At 39.7% G+C, this 23736-nt stretch overlaps 1 protein-coding gene across 2 annotated transcripts in view; it reads right to left on the bottom strand.

Moving 5' to 3' along the window:
* Positions 1-23736, bottom strand: part of BNC2 (basonuclin zinc finger protein 2) — a 1179347-nt gene that overhangs the window by 117055 nt on the left and 1038556 nt on the right. For both annotated transcript variants that reach the window (XM_069766293.1, XM_069766303.1), the window contains exon 6: positions 1446-3409. In XM_069766293.1, coding sequence (XP_069622394.1) covers positions 1446-3409 — 1964 coding nt within the window. The remainder of the gene's footprint in view (positions 1-1445; positions 3410-23736) is intronic.

The raw sequence follows: 23736 nt of genomic DNA, 5'->3' as shown, positions 1-23736 counted from the left end.
ACCATGAAAAAGATTTTCCAAGAAAAGAGAAAGAGCATAATCCAGCTCATCGACAGCTGTCTCTTGGCCAAGAAAATTTCCAAACTGCATCATGTGAGTGTCATGGCAGTAGTAAGAATACAAAATGAAGTTTGTCCATCCATTCAAAAGCCAAGAGGTGGACGTCTAAGCAAAATATCTGAGTCAACAAGTTGTCTCATCACAAGGTCTATCAGTTTTGGTGAGACAAACATGGCAGTAGAGTTGGCTTGTTTGCTTTGTAATAGTGAGATCATAGACGTCCATGCAAGCACCATGCACCAAACATTACAGAAGTCTGGAATGGTGGCCCGAAAAAGCCTCAACTTCAATATTGCCAAAGCAAGCGTCAGTTGTAGTTTGCAAAAAAGTATGAAAAGTAGACAGTAGAAGATTGGAAATGGATGATTTGGAGTGATGAGACAAAAGTCAATAGACTAGGCTCTGATGGGTGAAAATGGATCTGGAAAAAACATAGGAAAAAGGGGCTAACGGATCGAAAAATTGAAGGAACTGTCAAGTTCGGTGGAGGAAGCCTGATGATATGGGTTTTCTTCACCGCCAAAGGTGTTGGATACTTGACAAGGATCAATGGTGGTCTCAATGCTGAGCTATATGTGAGTATCCTATAAGACAATTGACTTTGTACACTTCAGTACTATGGGTGTGAAAAGGATGACATAATGTTCCAGCAGGGCAATGACTCGAAGCATAAGTCAAGATTGGTGAAGAAATGGTTCAATGACAATAAAGTAGAGGTGCTCAATTGGCCCCCACAGTCCCTAGACCTCAACCCAATTAAACATTTGTGAGTAGAGATGATGAGAAAGCTGTATAAATACACAAGTGAGTCGACCAGTATGCACCAACTTTCGGAACATGTAGAAGAGACCTGGAATCAGACTTTGGTTGAGACATGCTTGAATCTGATTGAAAGCATTAACATAAGGATTCAGGCAGTGTTGAAAACCAAAGGTGGATTTACAAAACACTAACACAATAATAAAAATTTAAGTTTAGATTTTTAGAAGCAAAACAGTAACAATGCAGTGACATGACAATAAGCTGCATAATTATTCGTATGCAAAATAGTTGCAAGTCAAATTTATGTATGATCTAGCCAAGATCATTGTCTATAAAATTATGCTAGCCTCACATTTGAAGCAGCAGTGGATGGTGAGATATGGAGTCTGTAAGTCAAAAGTTCAAAATATTGTTACCTTTTTGCTTGTCAGTGTATATGTCTTTGCATGTTTAGCTCTGCCTAAATAATTAGTACAGATTTGCTCTTTTTAGAGAATAAATGAAACATCCAGTTCAAGCAATATAACTAAATTCTTCTACAATGATGTTTATAGGAAACGCTGAATAGCAATGTGGAGAGAATAACAAAATATAATGCATATAAATAAAATAATACTACTAACCTGTCTCTACTCCGGCGTGAGGGAAAAGCAGCATTGCAACCAGCTACTGTGCAGACATGCATCTCTTTTAGGTGAACATTCCTGTAGTGAAGTTTTACACTGTATGAGCTTTTGAAACTCTTTTTGCACACATAGCAAATTTTAGGATCTGGGCTTGAGCACAGGTCCCCATCTGGAGAGAATTTTTGAGGGCTTCCGTAACTCAATGATGAAGCTAAGCTTTCGTGAAATGCAGCCATGCCAGCACTGCCCCCATTGTATAGTCCATAGTGGCTCATGTAAAACATGTCATATGTAGGGTCTGTAAACTCTTCTTTTACCTTTATGACAGCCTGCTGATGACTGTCAATATGGTTTTCATAAGATTTATCAATTTCTGTCCTAAGACTGCCATTCTTGTGAATTGGAATGTTGTCATCCTCCATTGGTTCATCACAAAACTTTGGCTCAGAGGATTCTGACTCATTTTCAAAATCTCTTTCATGGTCCTGGTCTTCAGACGTCATGCTGTTGGCTCTGGTGTCTGAACGCATGATACACCTGCTACTGCTTGTTTTTGAGTAACTGTTTATTGACAATCCTGGGCTCACCTCACCTTGAGAATCATGACCAATGTCATTTATGGATGGACCATGATCAATATTTTCTTCATCATCATCATCATCATCAAATTCATCAGCAGTATCAATGATTTCCTTTTCTATTTTAACCGGCATACTAGATTTTCTAGGTTTTTTCTTAGGAGCAAGATCTGTATTAGAATCCTGTGTTGACATGTTAATCACAGTTGATTGCAGCTCTTGAGGCAGAGGAGGAAGAGGCTGTTCTACCCCTAAAGGTGCTGGCAATATTGGGCTAGTAGGTAGTGATGTTGGAGGGCTAACTAAGTCTCCTGAATTTAGTAAACTTCTGTAAAAAGGAGGAACGTGCTGTACAGTTTTTAAAGCTGGAAACACTAGTTGACTGGAAAGTGAATTTTGCAAAAGAGGATCCAAAGGTGGTGTTGAAAAACCCATGGGTGGTCGACCAGGGCTGGTTAACGATAAGCTTGATTTTGTACTTGCTATTACAGGTGTAGCAGCTCCAGAAGTTGCACGAATAAGGTCTTTATCTCTATTGTTTCTTAGCATTGGCATGTGAAGACGAGGATTGGGATTTGCACTATGCCGATTTCTACTTCGAAGAGAACTGAAAACCATGTTACAACCTTCAATAGTACATCTGTGTTTAATCTTAAGATGCACAGCATTGTAATGGATTTTTAGTGTTCCTTTATCATAAAAAGTTTTGCCACAAGCATTGCAAAATACCCTGCCCTTCCTTGATGAAGCTCCCATCCTTCTCATTCGGTGAATCTTGAAAGAACTTTTGACATGCTCAGATTTATTAATGTCGCTGACAGGAGTAGATGCTTGAGTGGGGGAGGCATTGTTTGGCTCTGTTTTTGGCTCTACATTTGTGATGCTACTCAAGGCATTTCTATTAGATGTCTGCTCATTCCTACTATAAGGCATGGGGGAGACCTCCGACTCACTGGTCTCTTCACATTCATTGTGATTTGAATTGTTAGATTCGTGCAACCTTAGGCCAGGGTGCTCTAACATGAGCCCATTAGGAGGTAATCCAAGCATAGGAGCAGACACTGGGTTGATATACTGGAATGGAAGGAGAAATGCAAGGCTATTGGGCATGTTCTCAAAGTGGTGAATGCTAGAAGGGTTACTGTTTTCCAATTGTGAGAGTACACTTGGGCTTCTGGTACGATTGTTGCTTTCAATAAAAGTTCTTATATCTGAATCAGCTTTTGAAGAAGCCACAGCAACTGCCTGTCCTTCCTTTTCTTGAATAGCCATGAGTTCCACAATGGATTTGGTTTCTCCAAACCGTAGAAACTGCTGTAAAGTGATAATCTCCTCTTCTCGAGACATAATTGCCCAACGATCCAGGACCTTGCCAGCAGTATCCTAAAAGAAAAGTATATGCAATGGTAAAGAACATGATAGGATAGTAACATGTGTAATTTTACAACTAGACATTTCAACTTGATAAGATGCACCTGATCATAAGGTTAAATTGCCAAGTTTATGAAAATTAAAAATAAATAAATCTTTCAGACTAAGTAAAGCTAGCAGGGAAAGAAGTACATTTAAGATTCTGCATATCGTCCTCGACATCCTAATCCCATTTCCAAAAACAGCATTTAGACTAAAATACTTTTTTACTATACTGGTGACACTATGGCTCAGTGCTTAGTATGGTTGCTCTGCAGAGATTTGAGCACTGAGTTCAAATCCAAGAAAATATTTGCTTATAGGCCAAATTTAGCAAAGATTTAATACCAAAAAAGCAAGGCACAAGCTTTGCACAGTTGCAAAACATTGGTGCAACTCAAAGCTGAGCCACAATTTTAAGACCTTCTCTGTTCTTAGACAATTTTCTCCCAGCTCCATGAAAATGTATGGAGCTGTTGTGTTCACTGCATCAGTAATCTCTGTCCAGTCTTCAACTTGGGTAAGATTTCTGGCTGGCACACGGACAAGCGTATCACTCTTTAGATACTCCTGATTCATTACAAGGTGGGCACCTATTCATGAATCATGATCGACCCACTGTACCATGCACCTCATCAAGACAGTCAAGAAAATCATTGGTCTTCAGGAATTGGGGCCATGGTTTTTATGTTCTCTCTGTTTCAGCGTGGGTCTTGTTTTGTTTCTTCCCACACTTTAAAGATATGTATGGATAATTGATGGTCTATGCAATTGACCCTAGTATGTGTCTTTTGAAAAGGGAAAAGTAGATTTCAAGCTACATTGGAAACAAAGACTTATGTGAATGATGATAATATCAGAATATATTAGAACATTATAGACAATGAGAAAAAAATAATATCTTATGAATGACACTTTATTCATTTTTAAAGCTACCAATAAAAATATAATTGAAGTTTTTTTATGATTTTTAAAATTAGTTTTTTAGCTATTTAGTGAATTCTATAAATGCTTCCCAATTTATTAATTCCATACTTCCTGAGTAGCAAGTCAACTTGAATCCAATCCTCATTATGCAAACTTACCAATATTTTAATTTTCAAGATTGGGACATTTATTCCTTGCCCTATGAATTGCCCCAAAATGAATGGGAACAAAGCTAAAACTTAACTTTTACACAGGATTGAAAAACCCCCTTGCCTTTTTTCACATTGTGGGATTCTCCCAGCAGAATCATGACTCTTGCCTAGTATAATTATGCTCAGAAAGAACTCCACACATACCTAGAGAACCACTACATTACTCCGTTGTATGGACGATCCTCGCTCAGCTTCAGTGAGAGCTGCAATTAGATATTTTATATTCCATGTACAGTATATAGTTGTGTATATTGTCTGTAATCCTTGTCGTATGTTCTTGGTTAAAATTTACACACAATGCAAATCCCAGATGTAAATATACTGCTTTTGATATTCACAGGAATCTAGTCCGATGCCACTGCAATGAATTTATATTGCCAAAACCTGACATGCAAGATTTTGAAACAGGCCAGTGCCAAACAATATCAATGCACTTTCACAAGCAGAAATCCAAAAGGTTTCTAAGCAACGACACAGTCTGGATAAGAAATTAAAGACAAATAAAAAATGTAGTATTTTGGAACGTAAGCCTGTGGTTATTGTAAAAATAAAGCGTGTTTCCAGACAGGAATTCTGCTTTAAACTCTTCCAACATTTTGGTAGTCTTTAAACTATTTTTACAGCTTTTAATAAGGCTTCTATGAACACGAAACATAAATACAGTGATTTCATAGATTGTACCCTGCACTTCCAGCATTACAGTTAAAATTCAATTTGCTTTACATATGTAAAACTACTTGGATAATTCCACCTGTATTTCCACAATATAGGCTTATCGACTTTCATTCTGTAGCTGCACAGTAGTGTGTTATTCCCTCCAAGATGTCTAAACTAGAAGTTTCTAACATTTTTCATCTATATCAGGAGACATAGATCATCCAATAATTGGTGGGACACCTTCCAGACAAATGCAAAAGTAGTCCACAGCTTTCCAAAGTATGATGCATATGGGACGCTATGTCAAGAAGATAATAGTCCTTAGTCAATCTTCAGTATACAGTACAAGTTATCAAGTGATTGCAGGTGCAAGTCACCCAAGGGGACTGAAAAATAAAGTAAAACAGAAAAAAAAGAAAAATATACAGTGTTCAGCATCAATTGGTACACACCTTTTGAAAAGTAAGATCTTAATCAATATCTCACTGAGCACAAGAACAATTTCCAAACTTTGACAAGATTGAGTTTCATAGGACATGTTTGAACCGATAATTTGAAAGTAAGGTTAATAACATAACTTTCATTGCAAAATCTTTTTCTCAAATTAGTTGATGCAAAACTGTATTTGATGCAAAAACATCTAGTATTTTGAACTCCATAATTTTTTAAGGGCAGCATTAAGTATTCTAGGCATGGAATGAACAAGTTGGTGACATATTGCATCACCTATCTTTTTCCATTCTTCAAGAATGACCACTTTTAGAGCCTGGATGCTGGATGGAGAGTGATGCTCAGCTTGTCTCTTCAGAATTCCCCATACATGTTTCAGTTGGATTCAGATCAGTAGACATACTTGGCTACTGAATCACTTTCAACCTATTCATGTTCAGAAATGCCATAGTTATTTGTTTTGGATCATTGACATGTTGGAAAAATGCACGTCTACCAAGTGCACGGAGTGATGGTAGCATAATTTCTATATAGAGCAGTACAGCCCTTGGGCGCGTAAATCATTGAGATCCACTGCTGGAAGCTCCCTCTGCAATTGTTAAACAGTGATGTCCCAGCATAGCAATATATTGATTTGGTGTTGGAACCAATGGTATAGCCATTTCTCTCAAGAGACGTTTTTTCAACTCATCAAGTCAGAGCGCATGTTGCTTGTGCTACTGTGAGAAGTGTGCATGGCCTTCAGGTGTTGCAGTGTCCCCAGACTTGCCTCTCATAGCACTCATCTAGGACATCATAAGTCAGCAAATACAAAGGGAGCTGCCAGTGGTGGATCTTGATGATTTGTGTACACAAGTGCATTCAGCAAACGCATTCCTCAGATAACCATTAATAACCTCATTGACAGTATGCCAATGCATATGTGTGTATATATATATTTATATATATATACGTAACTGGGCAATATACTACGTGACTGGGCAATATACTATGTGACTGGGCAATATACTACGTAACTGGCCAATATACTACGTGACTGCGCAATATACTACGTCACTGGGCAATATACTACGTGGCTGGGCAATATACTACGTGGCTGGGCAATATACTACGTGGCTGGGCAATATACTACGTCACTGGGCAATATACTATGTGACTGGCCAATATACTACGTGTCTGGGCAATATACTATGTGGCTGTGTAATATACTATGTGGCTGGGCAATATACTACGTGGCTGCGCAATATACTACGTGGTTGGGCAATATACTACGTGACTGTGCAATATACTACGTCGCTGGGCAATATACTACGTGGCTGGGCAATATACTACGTGGCTGGGTAATATACTACGTGGGCTGTGCAATATACTACGTGACTGGGCAATATACTATGTGGCTGGCCAATATACTACGTCACTGGGCAATATACTACGTAGCTGGCCAATATACTACATCACTGGGCAATATACTACGTGGCTGGGTAATATACTACGTGGCTGGGCAATATACTACGTGGGCTGTGCAATATACTACGTGGACATGCATATTCTAGAAAACCCAATGCGTTAGAATCGGGCCACCATCTAGTACATATATATATGTATTTCTTTGTGTGGTGCTAATACTTGATACAGATTGATTCGAGAGGTTTACAATTTTTTTTCCATTTTTTATAATTTATCACCAACGTGTCTATTAATTCTGTGATTTCCATAATTTCATGTCTTTTCTTTTTTAGTGTTGTATTGCAATTTTATTGCTGAGGAGAGTAGTTGTCATAAAGGGGGTCTTCTTTTTTACTAGCAATGAGCAGCTCCTGCTTTGCAGGACATTGTAACAGCTAGTGCTACTGTATCTTCAGAAATGAATATGAATGTACCTTAACAAAAATAATGCCATCTTTTCCTTTACAAAACAACCAAAGAAAAAATATATGCCAGGACAATAATCAATCCAATGTATGAAAATATTAAAAGTTTATTAAATATTATATTAAGAACCACGGGTGCAAACAATCCTGAAAATACTGAAAAAAAAAGTTAAAATTGATGGGTGAGCTGGTGTAAGAAACCCCACAAAAAATATATATTCTGTCCTTGCATATATATTTTTTTTCTTTAGTTGTTTTATATTGTGTGCCTTTTGGGGCACATTATTCATCTTCTAGGGCTAGAAATTTTGGTGACTCATGTTTTCCTTTAACTATACAGGTAAGGGAATGTGCACACGTTAAGTATTTGCAGCAGGCATTTCTGCATTCAAATTGTATCTGTTGGAAGGAAAAACATAAATATAAATAATAAGCATAACAAAATTGCATTCTTGCCGTGTTTTTGATAATTTTTAATGTATTTTTTTCCCTATTCATTAGAATAGGTGGAAAATGCTGAAAAAATACTTAAAGGGAACCTGTCACCCTGGTTTTTCAGTATGAGATAAAAATACTGTTAAATAGGGCCTGAGCTGTGCGTTACTATAGTGTATTTTGTGTACCCTGATTCCACCCCTAAGCTACCGAAATAACTTACCAAAGTCGCCGTTTTCGCCTGTCAATCAGGCTGGTCAGGTCAGATGGGCGTGGCGACATCGCTGTATCTTCCCCCAGATCTTGCATATATTTCCGTTGGTGGCGTAGTGGTTTGTGCATGCCCATCTTCTGAATCCACTGGGCAGGAGAAGAAAAAACGCGCGATCAGCGCTATTTCCGTGGTGATCTGTGGGGGCGGCCATCTTCCTGAGGCCGCGCGTGCGCATATGGAGTCCTCTGCTGCCCGGGGCTTCAGGAAAATGGCCGCGGGATGCCGCGTGTGCGCAGATGGAGATCGCAGCGGCCATTTTCCTGAAGTTGAGATGCGAACTCGGCTTCAGGAAAATGGTCGCCGCGATCTCCATCTGCGCACGCGGGGCATCCCGCGGCCATTTTCCTGAAGCCCCGGGCAGCAGAGGACTTCATATGCGCACGCGCGGCCTCAGGAAGATGGCCGCCCCCACAGATCACCACGGAAATAGCGCCGATCGCGCGTTTTTTCTTCTCCTGCCCAGTGGATTCAGAAGATGGGCATGCGCAAACCACTACGCCACCAACGGAAATATATGCAAGATCTGGGGGAAGATACAGCGATGTCGCCACGCCCATCTGACCAGACCAGCCTGATTGACAGGCGAAAACGGCGACTTTGGTAAGTTATTTCGGCAGCTTAGGGGTGGAATCAGGGTACACAAAATACACTATAGTAACGCACAGCTCAGGCCCTATTTAACAGTATTTTTATCTCATACTGAAAAAACGGGGGGACAGGTTTCCTTTAAAGAATTGACATTCCACAGATTTAAAACTGCTTTAAATCTGCAAGGAACATATTAGCAACATATGCATGAGATTTCAGAAATATCATTCACATTGCTCGTACTGTAAAATGCTGCGATTATTTTGCAACTACAATAGGACGTAAAAAAAAATGCAGGAAAAACAGGTCAAAAGTGCCAGGTGTTAACATGACCTAAGTGATGTAATACTTCTCGATGGAATCTAGCTATATACACTGGGTTGTTTGAAAAGGCTGCTGCATATCCACCAAAACCTCTTCGTCAGGACAGACCACAATGATGGATTATCCACCATTGGGGTCAGAACTGATGAAGAGGTATGATTACCTCGAAATGACAAATAAAGCTCGCATCCATAATACATTTGGTCTCATGGTATATTGGCTCTTCAGCTGCGTGGATTTACACCCACTTTATCTCTAAATTGGCAAAAATATAGCAAGTCGTTTATCATCTATGTGATTACAAAACCAACATTTGTGTGCATCTAAAAAACAGCAAAGTAAGATATTTAATGTATATTAACTTTAGTAATATCAACATATTAAAGGGACAACACTTCTTAACTGTCATTATTAAAAGAATAAAAGTAAAAAAGCACAGTTTGGTTTATTAATCCTTTAGCATAATGTAAGTGTGCGATCCAGAAGCGACATCTTATGCTCCTCTATGAAATCATACCTTGCATTACATTGCTAGTTTAATTTAGTTGTATTATTCATGTACATGCACATTTGCAATCAATTAAAATGGAAGTACATTTTGTGGCTCTTCAACCCCACTGTGTTACTAAATCTTAAAAGCATCTGTTAGATGACCTCTACACTGGACCTCTCATCTTGCACAGTAAAGAGAAAAACATTATGGAGACTATACAATGTGCAGGGCTCCCCTCCTATGAACTGATGATATGATTGCAGCTGACCTGCAGGCAAGGATAAAATGTGTGAGGATGTGACCCAGACATAAGGACATACTTTGTCCTGACATCTGAGTCACGTCTGTAGCAAGGGATGAGTGGAAGATGATTAGCTTTGAAGATGCAAGCTGTCATCTTAATATCTTGCACAAGGAGTCAAACATTGAGTTCACTAAAGTACCGAAATGATGTTAAGACATTTTAAAGAAACATTATACATTTCCTGGATTTAGCAAAAGAAAATTGCCATCTCTTTCTCTTTTTTCCCCTCAAGAAATAAAGGAATAAATTTATCAGATACAATGAGAAATAACTCCCAAACTGAAAAGTTTTCTAATTCCTATAAAAATCAGAAGGTACAGTTGAGCGTTCAACCATCAGCACATACTACCATCTTATCTTGCATGAAGCCACGTTACAGCACTCGTAGACTCACAGACACCTGTATTAAGGGCTGGTATGGGGCCCTCATCTATATTCTTATGCCTCCAGTTTCAACAAAGGTCATACATCTCTCTGTCAAATGCCAAATGTACAGAAGTGCTGACTACTGAGCCACCCTAGAAAGGATGAGAAAGGTGCTCTATCGGACATGTCATTACTAAATTCAACCACTTTTATATTCAGGCATCTAAACCTAAAGTTGTCAGATAATTAAGTTCTGAATTATGACACAAGCATTATTTCATAATTATAAGGATTTACCGTAAAGGCCATAATACATATTAGGTTATTGAAAATGCCAAAGCCTCCAATTTCAGCAGGCTGACCAACTTTTCTCCAACATATAATGTCGCAGGGGAAAAGAATCAGTCATGTTAAACTAATTACTCTGATTCTGTTCTTTCCCGGAGATAAACTACCACCCATGTGGCGCTGGGAAAGGTCAGAGAGGCCTGGCACCTGCGCACTGCAGTACTTTGCTCTGCCCTTAACAGCGCAGACAAAGTACGCCTGCGCCGGAGCCACGGCAGGAAGCAAAGAAGAAGACGTCACCGTAAGAAGATGGGAGGCGCTGGACCCGCACCGCGACGCCAATCTGACCGGACTGCAGCGGGACCACCCCTGAGTAGGTATAATATAACCTCTTTTTCTTATCTTTCAGGTTACATTGGGGGCTTATTTACAGCATAACAGAATGCTGTAGATAAGCCCCTGATGCCGGTGGCCGCAGCTTATAGGCGAATTTTGGGGTGATAGATTCCCTTTAATGATTCAAGAACATCTGTCTCAAACATGTCACCTCATCATTGTTCATGCCTGTCTTGAAGAATCTGGGCCACGACTTTTAGATTCATTCTTTCTTTACAGCATAAGGATGTTGTTCAGTTTGATGATAGTTAGAAATAGTAATGTTGAATGATCACATTCTTTATCAGCTGTTACTAATGGAGCTAGTAGAGTATGTAGATGCACGCCAATGGCAATGTTATGAGAGGTGATATCTTGTTAATATGACCATACTTACATTTGTTTTATACCATCACATTCATATACATAGCACAGACTAAGATGTTGTAATACAGCGCTACATAGGATGCTTTATTGTGTATACTCACATGAATCTGCCGTGCTCCATAATGTATACTGTACCAAGCAGAGATTGTAAAACTGCTTATCAGATATATCACAAACGTACTGTTTAGGTGAAGGACTCTGCCAATTCTGCAATTTGACTCCATGGAATAGTTTCACTGTGAAATAGTTTCACTGTGAGTAAATCCACTGCAGTGATTTGAAGCTGTGAGGTGAATGTCTGGGTCGCTGAGAACGCACTTGAAGCCTCTCCAGGATATCACAGCTGTGTGACTGCATGACATCTACTGTATAGAATTACTCTTCATGGAGTTTATTGCATGGACGCCTTGGTCCACCAGTGTGGGAGCTGCTCTGGCACATCAAGAGGGTCCAAAACAGGGAAGAAACCTAAATGACAGCCATATTCCCAAAAACAATAGAACATATGGACAAGAGTTGGTGTCCTAAGAGAAACTCTTCAAATGTGTAAAGTAGATTTTACTAGCTTCATACATCTGGTGTAGATTTTGGTCAAGAGCCTTTTAGTAAATTAGCTGCATGTTACCCCAACTAACTTCATATTAAGAATAGAACACAAAACAACATCTTTAATAAATCCTTGCCACTTCCAAAAACAAAAAATGTGCAATTGACCAGCTACATTTTGATGGAACTCATCTCTGGCTCAGCAAAGGTTATTAGTAATGTTAAGTACCCCAAACATTAGATGAAAGTGGCTGAACTCAACAATATCATTGACCAGCCATCTGATGTGCATGAGAGCCTCCTGACTCTTCCCCGTTAGATGATGTTGGTGGATAGAAGGATTAGACCATTGGAATTTCAACATATGATCCTATTGTTTTCAGCCAAGCAAATCCTTGCCAGAGGAGTGGTCCAATCTATTTTAAAATACAATACTTTAGCTGGGCTCAGTGCTCATTATATGGGGAAGGAGCGGTAGTCTTCTGAGCAATTGTTCGTCCAGCAGTTAATTCAAGTGTATGGCCAGCAATATTCAGTCAGACTACTCATAAGACATTTCATAAAAATATATGCCCCCATGATCATCAGTTTATTTTGTACTTATCTCCTAGCCTGAATTCCAAAAACATTGTATTAGATTTTGGGCTTTTTTAATAAATTGTAAAAATTACATGACGTAAGCAATTAATGTCCAATACTTAAGCAATCATCAGCATCTGCTACCTTTAGACACCTGAAACACATCAAGGATGAACACTTGTCCATTGCTTCTGAGGATAGATTAGAAATGTTCAATAAATATTATAGCGCTAATATTGCAGTCCTGCAGTGAACAATGTACAGTACTAATAACTATGTCTGTACATATTAATACGTTTCTCGTCCCAGCAGTCCTGACTTTCCGAGCAGCCCACTTCTCCACATTAACAGCAGTCATTTGGAGAGAAACAAACGTGCCATTAGAAGCACTTTTACTAGTGTATATTCATCCACCAATTAGCTTAATGTGGCCGCTTTCTGCATATTTTCAATACAGGCTCGCACAAATCTCATTAATATTTCCCCCTAGCGCTTTGACAGATTACCTTGTCATTATGCATCCTGGAGCCTTTGAAACAATATGGGTAAACTACTGTTTGCGAGGTTAATGACAATTATCCCCTAATTACTGCATAAGTCACTCAGTCCACTTTATCTCATAGGCAGGGTTCTGCTCAGTGCCACTGCCATTGTGTCACTGGAAATGAATTTAGTGTGACTACATTTATATCTACAGCCGTGCCTTGTAAATTATGCTGACAAGGAAATGAACAAATTAACATGTCATCACCTAAAACTAACCTTCTTGATATCAAAGTGTCTTCACATAGTATTGTAGTATTTCTGATATGCTAGAGTAAAACAAGCTGGGAGGTCAAATAAGGGCAAATATTCAATACATTAGGAAACACTATCTACAATGGGAAATCTATATTTTCCATTAATTAACATTTTGGCGATCTTCCTATGAAAGTGGCTTTTATGGCAGATGAGTCCTATACTAATCCTAAAAATGAGTAGTTGTTTACTCCCAATCTCAAGTTCCTAGACTCCACTGAAAAATCTGTAAGGGCCTCCAATTGTGAAATTTGTGAGGTTCCCTAAATCTTTTGGGCCAGCAGGCTTTTTGACCCCCGTGTGAATGCAAACTCTGTATGCCCTTTGTTACTTCCCATAGAATTACAGCAACTTGCAATGCCTGTAAATTCGTTTTAATGGTGGCCACCTCTACACCAAAAATGCAACTTGTGATCACCATGCTGCAAAAGTCTGTTTTTGGAAAGGGCATTTCTATCAAAAGTAACAAAGAGAAAAAAAGAGTTTGTAGCCAGCTCACCGGTAAATCACCGCAGGTGCACGGAACTCCGCTGCAGGGAGACGATCCAATCATCAGAGAAACAAAAAAGTTGAGTTCCAGCTCCTTAAAACATGACGTTTATTATATCCAAATATAAAATCCAAATGTCCATGGTGTGCAACCTCCCACCGGTAAGTGCCTGGGATGACAGAGATAAACGGCTACGCGTTTCGATCGGAGTGATCTTTATCAAAGCCATACCTGGATCAGGCAGCTTCTCCTACTTATAAGGAGGCTCACCCAACCAGATCATTCATTTAAGTCACATGGCAATTTGACAAGTCCTTTCATCTAAAATCATTGTTCTATATGTAACAACATAACAAAAACAAAGGATTAAAATCACATTCAGCAATAATGTAACATAACTTCATGTCTTTTATTCAATCCTGTTGGGACGCAGGTGTTCAATTGGAAAATCCAATATGCTTCTCGTGTGAGAATCCGGCGTCTAATGTCACCACCCCGACTGGGGGTATTAACCCGTTCAATGCCCTGAACCTGAAGAGTGACAGTGCTGCGTGCATGGTGCATAACAAAATGTTTGGATGCTGCTGATATATTCCTGTTATAATTCTGAGTGTTACCTATGTCATATAAGTGTTCCCTGATGCGTGTTTTCAATTTTCTGGACGTGCAGCCCACATACGACAGGTTACACTCTATACATTTGATTTTGTATACCACATTGCAAGAATTACAATTGATGTACTGCTTTATATCAAATTTGATAGTTTCATCCGCATTATAAAATGTCTTTTCAATACTAGCGAATTTACATGTGCTACAATTTCGTGTACCACACCTGAAAAATCCTGGATAATTTAACCAGGTTCTGATGGATTTATTTTTGGAGCAGAACAAGCTAGGGGCTATTTTATTACCAATGGTCGGGGCTCTTCTCGACACCACATTAATGCCAGAATTTAGTATGTTATGCAGCTGCGGATCTTCATATAAAATAGGTAAATATCTGTTGACATCCATTGCTGGATAGTGACCGGGTGCATGTTTCCAAGAATTTTACTACAAAAAATCCCTACTATTATCCAATCCAGGCCAGATCTGAGTGTATGGACAAATTTCAAGAAAACATAGAAAGGGAACTCAGACAATTAAACAAGGAAATAAAAACTAATAATAAATACAATCCTAAGAATATATCTATAAAAAACGTAACGCTATAAGAGAGCTACAAAATATGCCAGATCTTACAATTAAAATGTCAGATAAGGGAGGGGTGGTAGTGGTATTGGACACAGTGGACTATCAGAAAAAAATGCTGGAACTATTATCTGATCAAATCACGTAGAAGAAACTAAAAAATAATCCCTCACAAGAAATCATTAAAAAGAGAGATGTCATTATCAAGGAGGGATTCGATCTGGGGGTATTAACTAAAATACAAATGGAATATTTAATAGTTGAATATCCAGTCACTCCTATAATATATGGGGTCCCTAAAATACATAAAAAAGAGGGGATTCCCCCAATGCGACCCATAGTATCTGGAATCGGGTCCTGCAATGAAAGACTCTGTCAATGGGTAGACTCTCTCCTCCAGCCACTTGTAAAACGTTCCCCTGGATATATAAAAGACTCTAAGGAGGTATTACGTATTTTTGATGGTAAGATATGGCAAAAAAATTATTCCTGGCTCTGCTGCGACGCTATATCTTTATATACATGCATCCTGCACGATCTAGCAATAAGAGCGATCCAATATCACCTTGTCAAATTCAGTCAGTATTCTGAGGATTTGATTGAATATCTGCTGATGGTAATACATTTTTTGCTCACTAGTAATTTCTTTGCATTTGATAATCAATTTTATATGCAGCAAGCTGGGGTGGCCATGGGTGCGAAATACTCTCCCTCCCTTGCTAATTTGGTTATGTCCTTCTGGGAGATGGAGTGTGTTTTTTCCGTGACCAATCCGTATTTGGAATATGTGGCGTGGTATGGCAGATACATTGATGATACGCTCATGATATGGGAGGGTGATGTGTCTGCCATTCCGCGCTTCATGGAGTACCTGAATCAGAATGAGTACAATATTAGATTTACGCATAGGGCAGATAGTAAAAGTATATCATTTCTAGATCTGGAGCTCACGGGGCAAATAGATTCAAATATCGTCACCAGAACACATCACAAGCCAGTGAGGGGTAACACAATACTGCATGCCAAAAGCAGCCATAGCAGGCATACAATTAAATCAATTCCGGTAGGTGAGTTCACCAGGATTAAAAGGAATTGCAGTTCAGAAAAAGATCTCAAGGGTGAAATCGATCAAATAGCAAATAAATTAACATATCGACAATACCCTCAATGGACAATTAATCGGGCTAAAAAAATAGTAGCAGGAAAAGATCGCAAAGAACTAGTTACAGCACAAAAACATAGAAATTTACAAATGGAACAAAAGCCATACATATGCTTTCAATATAGCCCGCAGTTCGTTAGAATTAGAGATATTGTCAACAGATATTTACCTATTTTATATGAAGATCCGCAGCTGTATAACATACTAAATTCTGGCATTTATGTGGTGTCGAGAAGAGCCCCGACCATTGGTAATAAAATAGCCCCTAGCTTGTTCTGCTCCAAAAATAAATCCATCAGAACCTGGTTAAATTATCCAGGATTTTTCAGGTGTGGTACACGAAATTGTAGCACATGTAAATTCGCTAGTATTGAAAAGACATTTTATAATGCGGATGAAACTATCAAATTTGATATAAAGCAGTACATCAATTGTAATTCTTGCAATGTGGTATACAAAATCAAATGTATAGAGTGTAACCTGTCGTATGTGGGCTGCACGTCCAGAAAATTGAAAACACGCATCAGGGAACACTTATATGACATAGGTAACACTCAGAATAATAACAGGAATATATCAGCAGCATCCAAACATTTTGTTATGCACCATGCACGCAGCACTGTCACTCTTCAGGTTCAGGGCATTGAACGGGTTAATACCCCCAGTCGGGGTGGTGACATTAGACGCCGGATTCTCACACGAGAAGCATATTGGATTTTCCAATTGAACACCTGCGTCCCAACAGGATTGAATAAAAGACATGAAGTTATGTTACATTATTGCTGAATGTGATTTTAATCCTTTGTTTTTGTTATGTTGTTACATATAGAACAATGATTTTAGATGAAAGGACTTGTCAAATTGCCATGTGACTTAAATGAATGATCTGGTTGGGTGAGCCTCCTTATAAGTAGGAGAAGCTGCCTGATCCAGGTATGGCTTTGATAAAGATCACTCCGATCGAAACGCGTAGCCGTTTATCTCTGTCATCCCAGGCACTTACCGGTGGGAGGTTGCACACCATGGACATTTGGATTTTATATTTGGATATAATAAACGTCATGTTTTAAGGAGCTGGAACTCAACTTTTTTGTTTCTCTGATTTCTATCAAAACCCCAAACAGATGGGTAGCTTGGCATAATGCTGGGACTACACGGTGACTTAGGCAGCAACAAAAGTAGCATGGTCCAAGATCTCTCTATGCTGCTGCTCCATAACAGCTCAATGCAAGTGAACTGGTAATGCCATCAAAACAAACAAATCACATAAAGTCAGTCCCAAGTTACACATATTCATGTATTACTATACTGTGATGTAGCGTTGTTATTTAGAAATCTTTTGCCGCAGGACCTGTGTCATAACCAAAGTTGCTCTGTAGACCTAGCCTAATATAAAGTGTATAGTAATATATATCTCAACCACCCCACTTCAATTATTTAGTGCATAAATACAAAACAAATATTTAAGCATATCTTCACCTTGAAGGATAATTTTCTTGTATGATATCCCAGAGCTATAGAAAGTATCTCCCAGCAGAGGAGAACAAATCATTGGTGAAACCCATGCAGAGGTTGGACCTAATTTCACCTGCGTTGGACGCATTTTCAAAACAAGTGGATTTGTTCATTATAATAAGTGAGCGAGTGTACTCATTGCTCGGGTTTTCCCGATCACACTCGGGGGACCTCCGAGTATCTATGACTGCTCGGAGATTTAGTTTTCATCACGGCAGCTGAATGATTTACAGCCAGGCTGAGTACATGTGGGAGTTGCCTGGTTGCTAGGGAATCCCCACATGTACTCAGCCTGGCTAGTAGCTGTAAATCATTCACCTGCCGCGATGAAAACTAAATCTCTGAGCAGTCATAAATACTCGGAGGTCACCAGAGCAACGTGTACACTCGCTCATCACTAATAATAAGCTATTGAACTGCAAAGGGCCAATAGATTGTATTTTTAAAGGGGCCCTCTTATGTCTGTGTCCATCCCTATTTCCCATCACTCATTGCTGGCTCATGTCTACTTAAACAGAGCTTGTTTTGGGATTTGCATTATTGGAAGTGCACTTTTTAAACCAGACTGCATAGTAATTGGATGTAGGAAAAACTAATTGTCTCACAGAATTATTGTAATTGAGAAATTAGAACTCAACGACTTTACCAAATTTTCCACAAAAATTTGAATTGCGGTGAATAAATTTGCGCGAATCTCAATACTGGAAAGCTTGTAATTGCTGACCATAAGAGCTTACACTCTACAAGAGAGAGAGAGGACCCTGCTGACCATAAGAGCTTACACTATACATAAGAGAAAGAAAGAGAGAGAGGAACACCCTGACCATAAGAGCTTATATTACAGGAGAGAGATAGAGGACCGTGCTGACCATGAGAGTTTAAACACTCAACAGGAGATAGAGAGGACCCTGCTGACCATAAAAGATTACACTCTAAAGGAGAGAGAGGACCCTGCTGAACATAAGAGCTTATACTACAGGAGAGAGAGGACCCTGCTGACCATAAGAGCTTAAGGTACCTTCACACTAAACGACGCTGCAGCGATCCAGACAACGATCCGGATCGCTGCAGCGCCGCTGTTTGGTCGCTGGAGAGCTGTCACACAGACCGCTCTCCAGCGACCAACGATGCCGGTAGCCAGGGTAAACATCGGGTTACTAAGCGCAGGGCCGCGCTTAGTAACCTGATGTTTACCCTGGTTACCATCCTAAAAGTAAAAAAAACAAACGCTACATACTTACCTACCGCTGTCTGTCCTCGGCGCTCCGCTTCTCTGCTCTGGCTGTGAGCGCCGGGCAGCCGGAAAGCAGAGCGGTGACGTCACCGCTCTGCTTTCCGGCCGCTGTGCTCACAGCCAGAGCAGAGAAGCAGAGCGCCGAGGACAGACAGCGGTAGGTAAGTATGTAGCGTTTGTTTTTTTTACTTTTAGGATGGTAACCAGGGTAAACATCGGGTTACTAAGCGCGGCCCTGCGCTTAGTAACCCGATGTTTACCCTGGTTACCAGCGAAGACATCGCTGAATCGGTGTCACACACGCCGATTCAGCGATGTCAGCGGGAGAGCCAGCGACCAAAGAAAGGTCTGGCCCTCTAGCCCCAACCAACGACATCACAGCAGGATTCTGATCGCTGCTGCGTGTCAAACTAAACGATATCGCTAGCTAGGACGCTGCAACGTCACAGATTGCTAGCGATATCGTTTAGTGTGAAGGTACCTTTACACTCTACAGGAGAGAGAGGGGACCCTGCTGACCATAAGAGCTTATACTACAGGAGAGAGAGAGAGGACCATGCTCACCATAAGAGCTTATGCTACAGGAGAGAGAGAGAGGACCATGCTGACCATAAGAGTTTAAACACTCTACAGGAGATAGAGAGGACCCTGATGACCTTAAAAGCTTACACTCTAAAGGAAAGAGAGAGGACCTGGCTGACCATTAGAGCTTCTACTTTACAGGAGAGAGAGAGAGGACCCTGCTGACCATAAGAGCTTACACTACAGGAGAGAGAGCACCCTGCTGACCATAAGAGCTTACACTCTACAGGAGATAGAGAGGACCCTGCTGACCATAAAAGCTTACACTCTACAGGAGAGAGAGAGGACCTCGCTGACCATAAGAGATTATTCTTTACAGGAGAGAGAGAGATGACCCTGCTGACCATAAGAGCTTACACTCTACAGGAGAGAGAGAGAGGACCCTGCTCACCGTAAGAGCTTATACTACAGGAGAGAGAGAGAAGACCATGCTGACCTTAAGAGTTTAAACACTCTACAGGAGATAGAGAGGACCCTGATGATCATAAAAGCTTACACTCTAAAGGAAAGAGAGAGGACCTGGCTGACCATTAGAGCTCATATTTTACAGGAGAGAGAGAGAGGACCCTGCTGACCATAAGAGCTTACACTACAGGAGAGAGAGAGCTCCCTGCTGACCATAAGAGCTTACACTACAGGAGAGAGAGAGAGCTCCCTGCTGACCATAAGAGCTTGCACTCTACAGGAGATAGAGAGGACCCTGCTGACCATAAAAGCTTACACTCTACAGGAGAGAGAGAGGACCTCGCTGACCATAATAGATTATTCTTTACAGGAGAGAGAGAGGACCCTGCTGACCATAAGAGCTTACACTCTACAGGAGAGAGTGAGAGGACCCTGCTCACCATAAAAGCTTATAATGAACAGGAGAAAGAGAGGACTTTGCTGATCTTAACAGCTTATACCCTACAGGAGAGAGATGACCCTGCTGACCATAAGAGCTAACACTCTACAGGAGAGAGAGGACTCTGCTGACCATAAGAGCTTACACTCTACAGGAGAGAGAGGACTCTGCTGACCATAAGAGCTTACACTCTACAGGACAGAGAGGACTCTCTCTAAAGGAGAGAGACAGAGAAAAAAATCACTGACCTTAAGAGCTTATACTCCACAGAAGAGAGAGACTTACAAAGTGACTCTACAGATAGAAAATGACAATGCCGTACAAACTGTGTTCCACAGGGAACCGTTGATCTGTGATGGCCCAGGTATTGACCACCACTGTACAAGGTATGATACTCCTACATGCCATAGCTGCCGGGCATTATGGGAAAACCTTCATGGCTATGCAAAATTAAATTGGCCTGCTCTCTGATGCTTGAGCAATGTGGGAAATGTTAACGGGGAAGTTATTTTTTTGCAAACTGTAAATCAAATCTCAAAATATCTGAGTTTGTGTGAAACCGGGAATTTCAAGAAATTCAACACAAACTCGATCAGCTCATCTCTAGCTGTTTGATGGTTTTGACTAACAATGAGCAGAACTGTGAATACAGGTCCTGTATTCCATCTTGTCCCTGTCTTTTACATTTTTTTTTTTAAATTATGTTCCAATAAAGAATTTCTTTTGTTCACTTTCTAGTCAATTCCACCTTTATTAGAAATGAAAATGTGTAATGAAAAGTATTAACAAAATGACACCACTTTTCCTGTGGATTTTATTGATACATGTTTAATAAAATGGTGCTAAAATGCGAAGATGCCCATTAATATGTCCTCCCTGAGTTATTCAATTAGCTTCCAATAGACTATCATGAGATAAAAACTGGAACAGGAATATGTTTATTTGCTTTAAGTAGTGAATATACCAGCATTTTATGCTATTTTTGCTGACATCTGAACAGAACCTTAGTCACGTTAGCATTTTTAGCATCAATCTCAATTCAGCTTAGTTCTTCCCAACTACCTATATATTCTATTTATATATATAAAAAAACATCAAATGAAAAAGGGTTTTAAGTCTCTGATCCCCTCTCCATGTTTCTCTTACATCAGTAAGCGGCAGCAATGAAAGTTGTCCCCAGAGCCACAGCATGAGCATCTTTGTCTGAAATGGAGATTTTGGTGACACTTTCGATTCACAGGAGGCTGCACGCTCTGATGAACCAACAAAGCTCCGAAAGTGCAACAGCCCTTGATGTCAGCTACTTGCGATTTGTGTACTGACTATGCCAGTGGCTCTGAGCCTCCTTGGGAATACATTGAGGTGCGAGACTGTAAGTGCTTTCAGGATATAACAATGTATTCAGTCTGCTACAGAGTTACTGGAACACAACTGTCTCACATGAGAGATTATAAATATGTACACACACTGGTGTGCAGAACCGTACTGTTGCTACAATATGCAGAAATTAGCTGCTTTGCAAGGCCTTTAAATATGCTCTGTCAATCCAGACTGGAAAAAATAATGCTACTTGGCGTGAATGAAAATCTAAAGGATTTTGTTGCAACGTAAGACAGTAAGAAAATAATTTATTTACCAGTAATTGTTCAAAGTATTAATTAAATAACTCCATATGTCAAGTCTTCTGTTAACCCCTTTCTGCCATTGAAGTACTATTCCGTCCATGTGGGGTGGGCCCTAATTCCCAAGGACGGAATAGTACGTCCAGAGCGATGAGCCGCGCATTTGTAAAAATTGGCCCGGTCATTAACGTGCAAACCACCCTTGGGGGTAAAAGGGTTAAATAACTGCAATTCTGATGTACTGCTAAGTTATAAAGCCGCTTTATCTAGATATATCAAAGGAGGACAAATTCTTCCGTCCTCCAACATGTAGTTATCACTGACAAATAAAGAGCACAGTCACTCACTTATGAAAGTCATAATGAGATGCATTGGTGGCCCCCTAATCTGTAAAATATTATGCTAAAATGACAAATCAGCTTTGTACTATATTTTAAAAAGTGTCTTATTTTGCCAGTACAAATGCTATATTTTTATCTTTGATCAAATGTAGTTAACAACTCAAATTTCATATAAACAAAAATTCAATACTATTGTGAAGTGTCTGCAAAACCTTTGACTGGTTGTAACACACATCACGACCGGTTGTAACACACATCACAACCGCTAGGCGGTCACACATAGACCTAACGATGGTCCCAGCTTCTGGTAGAATGGTAAACCTCCAACTTCAATCAATCATTAAAAATTACCAAAATATTGTGCGGGGAATATGGAAACACAAAGGCAAGTTTTTTACATTTTATTTTGTATCTTGTCATGTTTATTTAACATTTTCATATTCACTTGTTGTTGTTTTTTATGTCAGTGTAGTCCTGAGCATTTTTTTGTTTTCTTTGCCTGATTGATATACCATGTGATTTTTATACCCATGTTTGATTCATAATGGTTAACAGGATCAATGGGAAAATAATCCCATCTGGCTTTGAGAAAGAACGCGGTACTGCGCTCGAAATGTGTTGTGTTTCCATGTTCCCCCACAATATTTTGCAATTTTTAATAATTGAGTAAAGTTGCAGTTTACTATTCTACCAGAAGCTGGAACCATGGTTTTTTCCATGTTTTCCATGCTTGTCAGAGTGTTGTTCCCAGCATACTGGACCTTATATTACGCTGAGCTATTTTTTTGCACATTTGGTCACACATAGACACATGTAGCATATATCCTACATCTTTCACTTATGGTGTGTTCATACTAGGTTTTTCAACCAAGATTTTTCAGGCTGAAATCAATTAGAAAAAGTTTTTTAAAACATTTTTTAATCTTTTTTGGAAATTTTTTTTTTTTATACTTTTTTATTCTGTTTTTGCATATGGGGTTGTTGTGATCTGTTCAATTTAGAGGCTAAATATAGAGTGTTTTTGTTCAAACAGAAACATCTCTAGAGCTGAAATATTGACTTGGGGTTAGGGTTTATTTAATAAGTAATTCAAGCAGTTTTTCATGCAGATTTTGGAGCAAAATCTACTTCAATATCTACATAAAAATTGTAGCGTGAGCATAGCCTGAGGCTATGGGCACACGTTGCGGATTTGGCTGCGGATCTGCAGCGGATTGGCTGCAGCGGATTCACAGCTGTTTTCGATGCGTTGCACAGTACCATGTAAACCTATGGAAAAACAAATCTGCTGTGCCCATATTGCGGAAAATACCGTGCGGAAACGCTGCGTTGTATTTTCCGCAGCATGTCAATTCTTTGTGCGGATTCCGCAGCATTTTACACCTGCTCCTCAATAGGAATCCGCAGGTGTAAAACCACAGGTGAAATCTGCACAAAAGACA

This window comes from Ranitomeya imitator, chromosome 1 (assembly GCF_032444005.1).
Source record: "Ranitomeya imitator isolate aRanImi1 chromosome 1, aRanImi1.pri, whole genome shotgun sequence".
Taxonomy (NCBI): Eukaryota; Metazoa; Chordata; class Amphibia; order Anura; family Dendrobatidae; genus Ranitomeya; species Ranitomeya imitator.
Note: the sequence above shows the minus strand (reverse complement) of the source record. Positions and strands in the feature narration are given on the sequence as shown.